General features: G+C 32.1%; 1 protein-coding gene across 7 annotated transcripts in view; it reads left to right on the top strand.

Moving 5' to 3' along the window:
* Positions 1-13,081, top strand: part of Stacl (SH3 and cysteine-rich domain-containing protein) — a 707,685-nt gene that overhangs the window by 102,529 nt on the left and 592,075 nt on the right. For 6 of the 7 annotated variants that reach the window (XM_072525271.1, XM_072525272.1, XM_072525276.1 and 3 more), the window contains exon 2: positions 2,196-3,920. The exons of the other annotated variant lie outside the window; for it this stretch is intronic. In XM_072525271.1, the coding sequence (XP_072381372.1) occupies positions 2,342-3,920 (1,579 nt within the window). In that variant the 5' untranslated portion in view covers positions 2,196-2,341. The remainder of the gene's footprint in view (positions 1-2,195; positions 3,921-13,081) is intronic. 7 annotated transcript variants of the gene reach the window in all.

Genomic DNA, 13,081 nt, shown 5'->3' with positions numbered 1-13,081 from the left:
ATCACCATTTAAATTGTTGGGAAGAAATACCTGGCATATTAGATTGTTATCCACAATTTCTGCCCAAACAATAACTTTGAAAGTCCTTTGGTAATGAGTCGTTTTTTTGGCGTGAGGATTTTCGTCGGCCCAAATGTGCTCGTTATAATAGTTTGTTATTCCATTTCTACTGAAGGTAGCCTCCTCGGTAAACAAAATATTTCTAATAAAATTCACATTAAATTCAATCCTTTTAGGATAATCTTTAACCAATAACTCTCGAACCGTTGTTAAGTGATATGGTTTAAGAAGCTGATCCTTCAAACGCCTCCAAACCCTTACGTGAGGAACATTTAGTTGAGCAGCTATTACCCTTGTACTTATTCCAGGGAATGATTTCTAAAATATCTTCATGAGTTGCATCCATTATTGGACGACCACTATTGCCATCATCTTGCAGTTGGAATGTACCCGTTTCCCGTAAACTACGATCAATGGTCAGAAATAATCGTCTATCGGGTGTATTTCGATTGGGCTATTTTACTGCATAACGCCTTGCGGCTGCTGCACTATTTCCTTGACATTCACCTACGATATTCTCGATAGTTTATTGAAATCATAATTTAATCTGATCCAACTTACACAAAGTTAAATGCATATCTGCCATTTCCTGAAATGTATAGGCCATTGTAATATCAAAACTTTTAATATTAATCTTATTCACACAATAAATGGTAGCTTCAAATTTTTGACTCTTATTGATGGAATTATTTGTAATTATTGTATCCATAAAAACTAATTGTAATTTTATGGCCAACTAGGAAAAAACTAGTTTTTTGAAAAAGTGATAAGAGACAAAAAAGTTTTAAAAATAATGTGTTAAACTAATGATGCCACAAAATTCATTTGATTTGAACGTACTCAAAAGTTTGGGGGATTTAGCTCTGCACACCTCCTTTAAAATTTTTCTGTGCGCTTCGATTTTGTTGTTTCTTTTGTACAAAAAATGCTTTCAGAAGAAGAAAGTGACGTGTCCATTTTTATAAAAAATGTCAAGTAGTTTAGGAGATAATGCAAAAAATCAAATTTTATTTTGTAACTTCAAATGGTTGTATCTTTTTTTGTGTACACTTTTGTACAAACGTAAGTTGGATTCAATCAATTTATATTTGTTCCCGGAATGCGTGATTTAATTTATGACATACCATTTTGAAACACCCTGTATATTTAGACCAGGGGTGAAGCCTTTAAGAATGATTAAAAGTGAAAAAAAATGATAACCGGATATTTACCTATTGTAAAAAGAAACAAAATGTAACCAGAATTAAAGAAAAAATAATTTAAGGGCGATCTGAGGTCGGGAAGTTGAAAATGGGTGAGTTCTTAATGGTAAAAAATGGTTTACCATGATTTTTGGCAAAACTATGTCCTATGGAGAAAAGTTTAATAGAAAAGTAGTAAGTAATAAAAACGACTACAACGTTTGTATTTACAAAACCTCAAAATGGTTGCAAAAAATACAAAAAACTTACCTTAGTATTTCCCTTAGTAATATATTACAAAATATTTTTTATATTAATTTATATTTTTTTTATACCATCAGAAAGTAGACTTTTTAAGGAATAAAAAGTACACTAACTTTTGTAAAAAAGAAGGTATTTTGACATGAGAATTTCCGATTAGAAATTACAGTACTTTTTCGATCTTAAATTAAAATAAGGGAAAACATAATATCAAAAGTTAAAAAAATTAGTGTTTTTGAGACATAAAATGGTAAGTGTCCGTAAAATTAGGAGAACATTTTTTTTTTCTTTTTATGGAAGATAAAAATAAATAACCAAACACTCGGTTATTTTAATTCTTTGCATCAACTTTGAGGTTTTGTGAAAAACGCCTGAAAAGAAAGTTGTAGATCTTTTTATTATGTACAACTTTGTTATTTAATTTGTTTCTATGAGACCATTATGTCGGAAATCGTGATAAACCTTTTATAACCCTTAAAAACTCCATCTTCCACTACCCGACCTCGGATCGCTGGTGTATTATTTTTACTTTAATTTTTTAATTTTGGTTTTATTTTGTTTTTGTTTTACAGTGGGTTCCTTCCTCTAACTAATGTTTTTGGTCTCAACAAATAAAAAATATTTATTCTTATGTATCCCAAACATGTTTATTTAAACCCTCTATTAATATCAAACACTTATCTTTTATTATAGATACCAACCGCATCAATGAGCTAAGCAAGAGCTTTTCAAAACACGCCCCCTAGAACCCAAAAGTAGACGCATGAAACCTGCCAATCTAAAACCACCCCCTTCGGTAACCAAACGCAAGTCTTCGCAATGTGGGTGCCTTACAGAGCATGTATGTCATATTCCCGGCAGATGAAATAGTCTATCTGTCATATGGTCGCCTTATATATGTACCTTCAACCCCTGAACCTGAAAACCAACTACGAACACCCCCTATCAGAACGTCCCTGGAAGACAATCAACTGTTTTACCCTGGTATATCTGAAAATAGTCCTAGTCAGAGAGAATCCATTGCCAGTAGCGAGTCTGATAAAGCTGTTAAATCCTCTAAGTCTAAAAATAAAGAAAAGTCCAAAAACGACGTGTATAGTATTGGTAGTAGGAGTATTGATTTAGAAACTAGAGAGTCCTCGGAAAAGATAAGAATTGACGGAATAAATTACGAACGGAGAAGATCTTCCGAACAACGCGAGAAATCTGAGCAATTAAAGAGCACCTCAGTTAAATCTATCCCAGCACCACCTGCAAATCTCACTAATAAATCCAGTTTTTTTCTTAAAAGATATGCAACCAATCGATCTTCTAAAAATATTCCTTCGGAACCCAGCACATCTGGCTATAATAGTTTAGAAAGAAATAAATGTGAGTATAAATTTAACGAACCTGAGAATATACAACCTTTACAATCTACTGGAAGTTTAAATAGATTTGGTACATTAAGGAAAGCTGCTTCTTTAAATAAAACAGGAGCAACAACTGTTCAGAGCTTAGATACGTCTAGTAGATTAAGCACACCTACTAGGGTTCTTAAACCAAAAAGTCAACAAGAAGTGCAGAATATCGCAATTAGAAATTCAGCTACAAAGGAATCTACTTCGTTTAATAGATTCAGCACCCCAAATCGATCTTTTAAAACTAAAAGTCCTGTAGAAACCGAAAGTTTTGGATCTAGAACTTTGGAAGCTCAAGAATACAACTCAACTAAGGGTAAATCTCCAAACAAATTCCTAAAAGCTAGAGAAGCTGAAAACTTAAACAAAACTTTAGAAAGGGGCTCAACTGGTAATAGCAACAAGTCAAGTAAATCCAGCAAAAACAGTTCAAGTTCTTCCAAATCTGTAGGTGCTGTTAAGACGAAACAAAGTGCAGAATCAAAAGAACTACTTTCAAGACCGCGTACTTTATCCGAGTCGGGAAATTCCCCAAAGGCAGAGCCCAAGAAGAAACTAACTAATAGTAATTCCTTTAGATCTTTTCTTAAACCCTCCGCGTTGACCAAAGAAAAAGTTCCAGAACCTCCAGTGAGACCTGAACGCAAAAAAGACAAGAAAAGTGATAGTAGTGATAGTAGACGACTGTCTTATTCCGATTATTTAGCTTTAAACAGAGAACGTGTGCCTCGTAGTGATATAATTAACACTAGAAGTGATAAAGTTCAAGAATTGCGTGTGAAACCACTACCTAAACGTGAAAAATCTCCAGTGCTAAAGTTCTTTAGGGCTCAATCTTCCAGTCCCAGAAATTTTGGCCGCGATAGGACAGCCTTCGATTTCGACGGGTTCTTCAAACAAGAACCTGCTAGCCCGGGAAAGCTTTCCGTTAATTCTACACCCAATAAAAGTCCACCAATCAAAGGCATTCCTTTAAAAACTTTTGGCTCTGAGACCAACTTGGCAGGTCGTCAATCAGGTGAAGCAGAGTGAAAAGCGTGGTTAGTTTCTTAACAGTATATTAACTAATGAGTTTGTGTTTGGATTTTACCTACTAACTAACTGCTTTTTAGTAACTTAGGTGTGATTTTGTGTTATTTTAAATGTTTTTTTTTTCCTTATATGACGCATCAACCACGCAGGGTTATTAGCGTGTATGGATTGTGATACAGAGTTAGAACTTAACAATAGAATATTAACTATAGCAATACATAAATAGAAATAAACCTATATCTATACACAGTAAAATATTAGATTTTTGATATCAGCTTGCAGTCTTTGAGAAAGGTGAAAATATTTTTAGTATTACTGTCTTCTCCAAGAGCACTGTTTAATGTTGATGGTATGTTATACATTTTGCGTTGCACATCGTACTTGGGGCACTGCAATAAACAATGTTTTACCATTAAGACACTTTTACACATATCACACACAGGTTTATCAGTACGTTTTAGTAGGTAGTCGTGTGTTAACCGAGTATGGCCAATCCGGAGGCGAGTAAAGGTTACTTGTTGTCTTCTATTGTTAAATTTTGGGAATTTTTTATGATTAATATCAACTTCGTACAGCTTGGTTGGGGAGTGCTTCCATGTATCCTGCCATATTGAATTAATCCTTTCTTTAAAGAATGCTTTCAGATCGGTGTGAAAAACTTTCGTATTATCTTCTGAGTTTGGGTTAGTAGTTGCATTTTTTGCTATTTTATCTACAACCTCGTTTTATTAACTTTAATGTTTATATTTTCTGCATGTTTTAGTTCCTTTTTAATGAGAAGTTGTAGTGGATGATTACAGTAGATTTGGTTTAATGCCATTATTGAGCTGAGAGAATCTGTAATAATGATATTTCTCTTTTTATTTTTGTTAACTATCAGAACTAGTGCTTTTAGTATCGCATACAGTTCAGCTAGGAACGTTGTTGTATATGTAGGTAATTTGTAAGCTTCTGTATAATCTGATGAGTAGATTGCTGCCCCAGTTTCGTCTTCGTTTTTGGAGGCATCGGTGTAAACTTTGAAACAGCTACCATATTTGCTTAATATTTTTAGAAATTCTTGATTAATTTAACTTGCTGGCGTTTCTGATTTGTTTAGGCGCAATAAGCTGGTGTCAGTAGAGGGAAGTCGAATTGTCCAAGGAGGAGGGGTTTGAATTGAGGAGATATCGTAGGTGTCTGGAAAATGGATACCTATTGTTAACAAGTAGGTATGTAGGCGGTAATAGAAAGGGTGATCAGTTCGATTTGAAGTTTGGAAACAACTTTTGAAGCGGTCAGCGAATACGTTGTGTATAACAGGATTATCTTGATTAGACGATACTGCTGCGGCATAAGATTAGATATTGTCTTCTAAATGCGAGTGGAATATCTTCAGTTTCCCAGTATAGAGTTTGTATTGGACTTGTGTAGTGTGCTCCTAAGGAAATTCGTAGGTCTGTATTTTGAATAACATCTATTTTTTGGAGGAGTTGTAAACAATTGAGCCGTAGTCCAGTTTGGAGCGTACTAAAGCCTTGTAGATATATAGTAATGTAGAAGAGTCGGCGCCCCATTTTTTGTTTGCGAGTGATCGTAACAAATTTATTCCAGGCTGACATGTCTTTTTTAAATATTCAAAATGTTTCTTCTAAGTTAGTTTTTGGTCAAAGATCATACCAAGAAATCTAACTTCGTCTACATATTTAAGCTGTTTTTCATTTAAATATAAGTTCTTAGGTTGTATTTGGTGACTTTTCGTAAAACATACTGCTTTGGTTTTGAGGATATTGAACTGAAGACCACTTGTGAATGGCCATTCTTCAATTTGATTTATGGCTTTTTGGACATGGTTATGGATGGTTGTTAGGTTCTTTCCTCTACAAAGTATAACTAAATCATCTGCATATAGCCTAGCTTTTACAGGATGTTTAATTTTTGTGGTAATAGAATTCATAGCTACAAGAAACAGAGTAGTGCTAAGGTTCGAGCCCTGTGGTATACCATTTTCTTGATTTTTTGTTGAGGAATATACGCCGTCTACTCTGACCTGAAATTGTCTATTTTTTAATAAGTTTGATATGTATTTGAGTATATTGCCTCTTATTTTCCATTCGCTGAGCGTTTTCAAAATTAAATATTTCCATACTGAATCGTAGGCTTTACTAATGTCGAAAAATATTCCAATACAGTGTTGTTTGATTGCGAAAGCCTTATGTATTTCCGTTTCTACATCAATAAGGTTGTCTACAGTAGAACGACGTTTTCGAAAGCCACTTTGTTCTGGTATAATTAGTTTCTTTGATTCCAGATACCATATGAGTCTGTTATTTATTATTTTCTCTAGCATTTTGCACATACTACAAGTAAGAGATATTGGCCTATATGTTTCGGGATCTGATTTTGATTTACTTTGTTTAGAAATAGGAATTATTATTGAATTTCTCCAGGATTCTGGAAATACATTTTTCGAGAAAATTAGGTTGAACATGCTAGGTAAGTATTCTTTAGATGGGTAGGTGAGGTTTTTTAGAAAAATAGTGGGTATATTATCTGGCCCAGGGCACGAGTTCTTACAATTTTTCAGTACCGTTTCTAATTCATCCATCGATATTGGAAAGTTTATTTCGCTGTTATTTTGATCTTCATAGTCTATGTTAGATTTTTCTTCATTTATTTTGTTCTTTAAGAAATTTGGTGAATAGCATGCATCGCTTGAGTTTTTTTCATAACCTAATGCCAGTATACTTGATATTTCCTTTTGAGATTTATATATTACATTATTTTGCTCTAACAGATTTATCGACTTGTATGATTTTGTACCAGATATTCTTTTTACTTTTTTCCATACAGTTGTCATTGGAGTAGAACTGTCAATTGTTGAAACGTATGTTATCCAAGATTCGCGCTTTGCTTTTTTGATAGTATATCTGGTTATAGCTCGTAGTCGTTTGAATTCTAAAGAGTTTTGTTTATTTTTCTGTCGTTTAAATTTATTAAACACTTTTTTGGATTGTTGAATTGCTTGTTTGCATTCTTGGTTCCACCAAGGAACTGGATGGAATTTACTGGCGAAGTTAATTTTTCCAATATTTTTATCTGCTGAATCTATTATCAGTTTTGTAATAAAATCTACTTCTTCATTCACATTACTGTTTTGGTTTATGACATGCAAGTTGTGTTGGATGTGGTTTTGAAATTTCTTCCAGTCAGCATTTTTCAAGTTCCATTTTACTTCAGGTATAGCTGTAGATGATTCTTCGTTCTGGATTATAATAGGGTAGTGATCACTGTCGTATGGCTCCAGTAATACATCCCATGAAAGCATATGAGTTATTGATGGTTCGCATATAGACAAGTCAATAGCAGAATCTTCACCCGATCTAATGTCGAAACGGGTGTCTTGTCCATCATTAAGTAGATTTAGGTTAAATTTTTCCAGAAGGTATTCTATTTTTCTACCGACTCGTTAATTTTTTTGAACCCCATAAAGTCTTATGTGCGTTGAAGTCTCCGACAATTAGTCGTGGAATAGGTATTTGATCTAAGAGGTCCGATATTTCGTTATGGTTAAGTTCTTGGTTGGGGGGAATGTATATGTTGCATACGGAAAAGGTAGTTACGTCTTTGATTTTGACTGCAATTGCCTCGAGGTTTGTTTTTAATGGTATTTCTGTACTATTAATGTCGTTCTTTATGTATATCGCTACTCCTTCGCTGGCTATTTTAGCATGTTGTCGATTTTTAAAGAAACAATTAAAGTTTTTTAGTTTATGTACAGTGTTGCTTTTAAAATTAGTTTCTTGTAAACATAGAATCATTGGTCTGTATTTTGAGATTAATATTTGCAACATTTCTAAATGGGTGTAATACCCATTGTACTATTGAGATGATTAAATATATAACGATTTCTAATTTGGACAAGATTTACATTTCTATTTCCTAAATGGATATAGATGTGTTTAGAAATTAAATTCATTTGTTGATGTATTTAGACAAAATGGTTTAAATAAGTAGACAGAAAATACAATTTCAATAATACTATCAGACTATTGGATTGAATTGTATTTAATTATTTTGCTCTTTGTTTTTGTATTTCATGTTATTAAATTTTTTACTATACGACGCATTTTATTTATAAAATATATTACTTAATTTGAAATAACTCGTGATACGTTTCAAAATATTATTACAACTAAGCCAAGAACAAAAGCATAGACAGCTATAAGATTTTTAGAAAAATAATGTTTTTTCAGTGAAAAATTTGTTTTTATATAAATAGCAAGTTACCAATATCGAGATGATTCAGTTTGGCACATATCCATGAAATTATAAGCACGTTATTTATTAAGAAGTTTTCCTTTTAAAACGTCTGTACACGAGAATCACTAATTTTTTTTAACTAACATAATAAATTGCCACTTGTCGTGGATCTATAATAAAATAAAGTATTTAGTATACAGTTATTATTCAGCAGCAATCTAAGTTTTAGTAAATCATCTCTATCAAAATTACTATTATAACTACTATTATCTGTTATATTATTATTTTTATTGCTTAGTTTTTCTTAATGAGTCTCCCTGTATGATTCCAATTATTATTTCGATATGTTCTGTGTCGAATTTCGAAAGCACATTAGGCTGATTAGTTGTATTATTCTATAGTTCGTTAAAAGATTTTTCGCTTCTGAATATTGATTGTCTCAGAATTCTTACCCCTTCATTTACTCTCTATAATTATTAATACTGAACTATCTGATCATGAAGTAGTATATACCAAGTTTAATACTCTCAACAAACCATCCCCGAAAACCCAACGTTTAGGTAGGATTTTTTCCGCTCAGAACTTTCGTAAAATCCAAAATTTGTGCTTGACTTCTGGGTGGCACTTTACCTCTGTAGACGTGGTATTTTTTACAGAGATTTGTCTGTATTTTCAATAAGATATTTCCTTTAATTACAATTAAGTCAAAACATCACAAACCCTGGACTACCAAAAGTATACGCATATTAACCAAGAATATGCGTTCACTACTGTACATCAAAAATTTACTACCAACGTCTTTGTCACTGAATATATTACCAACTGCAGAGGAAGCTATCTAAAACTTATCAAAATAGCTTAAAGATGTACTATCAAAATCATCTGGGAAGCTTTAAAAATGTTACAAAAGAAACTTAAAGAGTCCATAATAAACTATCTTCGTTAATGTGACTAAAAATATAACATCAAGTATTTTGCCACAACAAGATCCTATTTTATATCTCCCTAATACAAAAAGGTCTCGAATTCATTCTTTATATGACCAGTTGATAAATCTAAACTGATCCAAACAATCAATAGTATCAAAAGCAAATCTTCATGCATTATTAATGAACTATCCATAAAAATTTTCTTAAATCTTCCAAAAAATATGTTGGAAGTCCTGATCTTACTAATTAATAATTCTTTTATAAAAAGTATGGTTGCAGAGTGCCTAAAGAGAGCCATTATTATTCCTCTTCATAAGGGTGGTGAAAAATCGAATGTCTGCAACTCTAGACCTATTACCTTACTGCCGGTCCTATCCAAAATTATTGAGAGACTTATAAAACCCCGACTTTTGTCCTTTCTCGTTGAAAACAACATTTTATCACAAAATCAGTTTGGCTTTTTATCTAATGAGTGTACCAGTGATACTATGTTTTCTGTACTACATGAGGTCTATCAAGCACTAAACAATAATCTTTACACTGGCACTATTTTCTGTGGCTAGCCAAAGCCTTTGATTGTGTAAATCACGACATTTCAAGTTATTTCGAATTCGAGGTATTTCTTTAAATTGGCTCCAATCTTACTTGATTTATAGGAAACAACTAGTTAAAACAAATGATACTGACTCTAGTCACAAAAGCATTTTATGTGGAATACCACAAGGTTCAGTATTGGGTCCTCTACTTTTACTTATAAATGGGACACTAAAAAATCGATGGAAATTTTTTTTTGCTGATGATACCAGTATCACCTGGAGGAACGCTAATATTGTAACTCTTCATGCAACTATAACTTCTGATCTACTTAAAATAAAAACCTAGTCTGACTCTAATTTACTCACTTTTAACGTGGATAAGACAGTAACATTATCCTATAAAGAAGCTCTAGCTTCTTTTTAGAGCCGTTGCTTCCCAATAACAGCCAGATCAGTATCGTTGATTCTGTAAAATGTCTTGGTACTTTTATAGACAGCAACCTTAAATTGTCCCTTCAAATTGATTTGTTTAGTAAGAAACTAGTATCCGTCTGCTATGCAATGATCTTTTTCGAAAGAAATCAATTTAACATCTTCCAAAATAACATATTTTTCTTTGTACTAGTCCAATCTTCGATATGGCCTTCCTTTTTGGGGTTCTTGTACAGCTGCCCAATCTGATGTTATTTTTAAATTACAAAAAAGTACAGTATCTTTACTATATATACTACAATATCTCAGTAGAATAACACATTGCAGAAGCTACTTCAAAATTCACGCGACTTTAACTCCTCCCTCTTTATATATTTTAGAAACTGTTTGCCTAATTCGTAAACACATACATGTGTTTCCAGCAAGACTTAATCCTATTCCACCAAAAATTTAACCTTTGATATGTATTTACCGATCCCGTCCACTGATTTAGTAAAGAAATCTATATTATATTTGGCAAAAAAATTATACAACCATCTTCCTTTGCCTCTACAACTTCTTTCCTTAAGTTCCGTAAATTGACAAAAGCCTATCTAGCTAAAGGACCATCTTATTCAGTGGAAGAGTTTCTTAACGAATAACTAAGAAATTACAGTACGTTTAAGTACAAGCAACTAAAGTATTTTTATATAGGGTGTTTCAAAAAGGTATGTCATAAATTAAATCACTCATTCCGGGGATAAAAATAAATTGATTGAATCCAACTTACCTTAGTACAAAAGTGTATACAAAAAAGTTACAGTCCTTTGAAGTTACAAAATAAAAATAGTTTTTTGCATTATCTCCTAAACTACTTGACATTTTGTAATAAAAATGGACACGTTACTTTCTTGTTCTGAAAGCATTTTCCATACAAAAGAAGCAACAACATTTAAGCGCACAGAAAAATTTTAAGGGGGTGTGCAGCCCTAAATCCCCACAAACTTTTGAGTACGTTCAAATCAAATGAATTTTGTGGCATCATTAGTTTAACAAATTATTTTTAAAATTTTTTTGCCTCATCACTTTTTTCAAAAAACCGTTTTTATTGAGTTTCGACCCTTTTGACTAACCTTTAAAAAATTACGTGCAACTAAATAAATGGCTTAAATGAATTAGCAATTCGGTATCGTTTTAATAAGGAAAACCGAGTGCACTAAAAAATCAAATTTTTCTGACGAAATTGATTTGCAGCTTCAATTATTCTAACCCTTAATTGTTGTTCGTCCTCTATTGTTACAGAATACACTTTCTCTTTCATAAACTCCCAAAAGCAAAATCCTTGGGGTTAAGACCTGGACTTCTGGGTGGCCAAGAAATAGGTGCGTCACGATCCCTTCCAATCCACCGACCAGGATACTGCCTACAAAGGTATTCCCGGACTTCATTACTGTAATGCGGTGGAGCGCCATCTTGTAGAAACCACATATTTTGCCTAAATTGCAATATTCACTGCTTCCAAATACTCATGTAAATCGTTTGCCAAGAACTGCAAATAATTATCACCATTTAAATTGTTGGAAAGAAATAATGGGCCTATTAGATTGTTATCCACAATTCCTGCCCAAACATTAACTTTGAAAGTCCTTTGGTGAGTTTTTTTTGGCGTGAGGATTTTCGTCGGCCCAAATGTACTCGTTATGATGGTTTGTTATTCCATTTTTACTGAAGGTAGCTTCGTCGGTAAACAAAATATTTCTAATAAAATTGTTTTCCATTAACAACCAATCGCAAAATCCAATCCTTTTAGGATAATCTTCAACCAATAACTCTTAAACCGTTATTAAGTGATAGGGTTTAAGCAGCTGATCCTTCAAACGCCCCTAAATCTTACGTGAGGAACATTAAGTTGAGCAGCTATTACCCTTGTATTTGTTCCAGGGACTTCTTCAATGATTTCTAAAATATCTTCATCAGTTGCATCCATTATTGGACGACCACTATTGCCAGCAACTTGCGGTTGGAATGTACCCGTTTCTCGTAAACAACGATCAATGGTCAGAAATAATCTCTTTGACGTTTTAAAATAATTTCCTTGACGTTTACCTACGATATTCCCGAGAGTTTATTGAAATCATAATTTAATCTGATCCAACTTACCCAAAGTTAAATGCATATTTGCAATTTTCTGAAATGTGTAGGCCATTGTAATATCAAAATTTTTAATGTTAATCTTATTCACACAATAAATGATAGCTTCAAATTATTGACTATTATTGATTATTTATAATGATATTATTAATTTTATGGCCAATTAGAAAAAAACTGGTTTTTCAAAAAAGTGATATAGGGCAAAAAAGTTTTAAAAATAATGTGTTAAACTAATGATGCCATAAAATTCATTTAATTTGAACGTACTCAAAAGTTTAGGGGGGTTTAGGGCTGCACACCCCCCTTAAAATTTTTCTGTGGCTTAGATTTTTTTGTTTCTTTTGTATTAAAAATGCTTTTGGAACAAGAAAGTAACGTGTCCAATTTTATTACAAAATGTCAAGCAGTTTAGGAGATAATACAAAAACAAATTTATTTTGTAACTTCAAAGGGCTGTAACTTTTTTTTTTGTGTACATTTTGTACTGAGGTAAATTGGATTCAATCAATTTATTTTGGTCCCCGGAATGCGTGATTTAAATTATGACATACCTTTTTGAAATACCCTGTATATTTGGGTATCACATGCAGCAACTTAAACTTATTAGTTCGTAAGATGTTATTATGCAATTTACAATTTATTTAAATTTTGCAGTGGATTGTATATTTCATTTTATTTTATTTTATTTTATTTTATTTTATTTTATTTTATTTATTTTATTTATTTTATTTATTTTATTTATTTTATTTTATTTTATTTTATTTTATTTTATTTTATTTTATTTTATTTTAATTTATTTTATTTATTTTATTTATTTTATTTTATTTTATTTTATTTTATTTTATTTTATTTTATTTTATTTTATTTTATTTTATTTT

This window comes from Diabrotica undecimpunctata, chromosome 3 (assembly GCF_040954645.1).
Source record: "Diabrotica undecimpunctata isolate CICGRU chromosome 3, icDiaUnde3, whole genome shotgun sequence".
NCBI lineage: Eukaryota > Metazoa > Arthropoda > Insecta > Coleoptera > Chrysomelidae > Diabrotica > Diabrotica undecimpunctata.
This window is presented reverse-complemented; position numbering and strand designations above follow the sequence as displayed.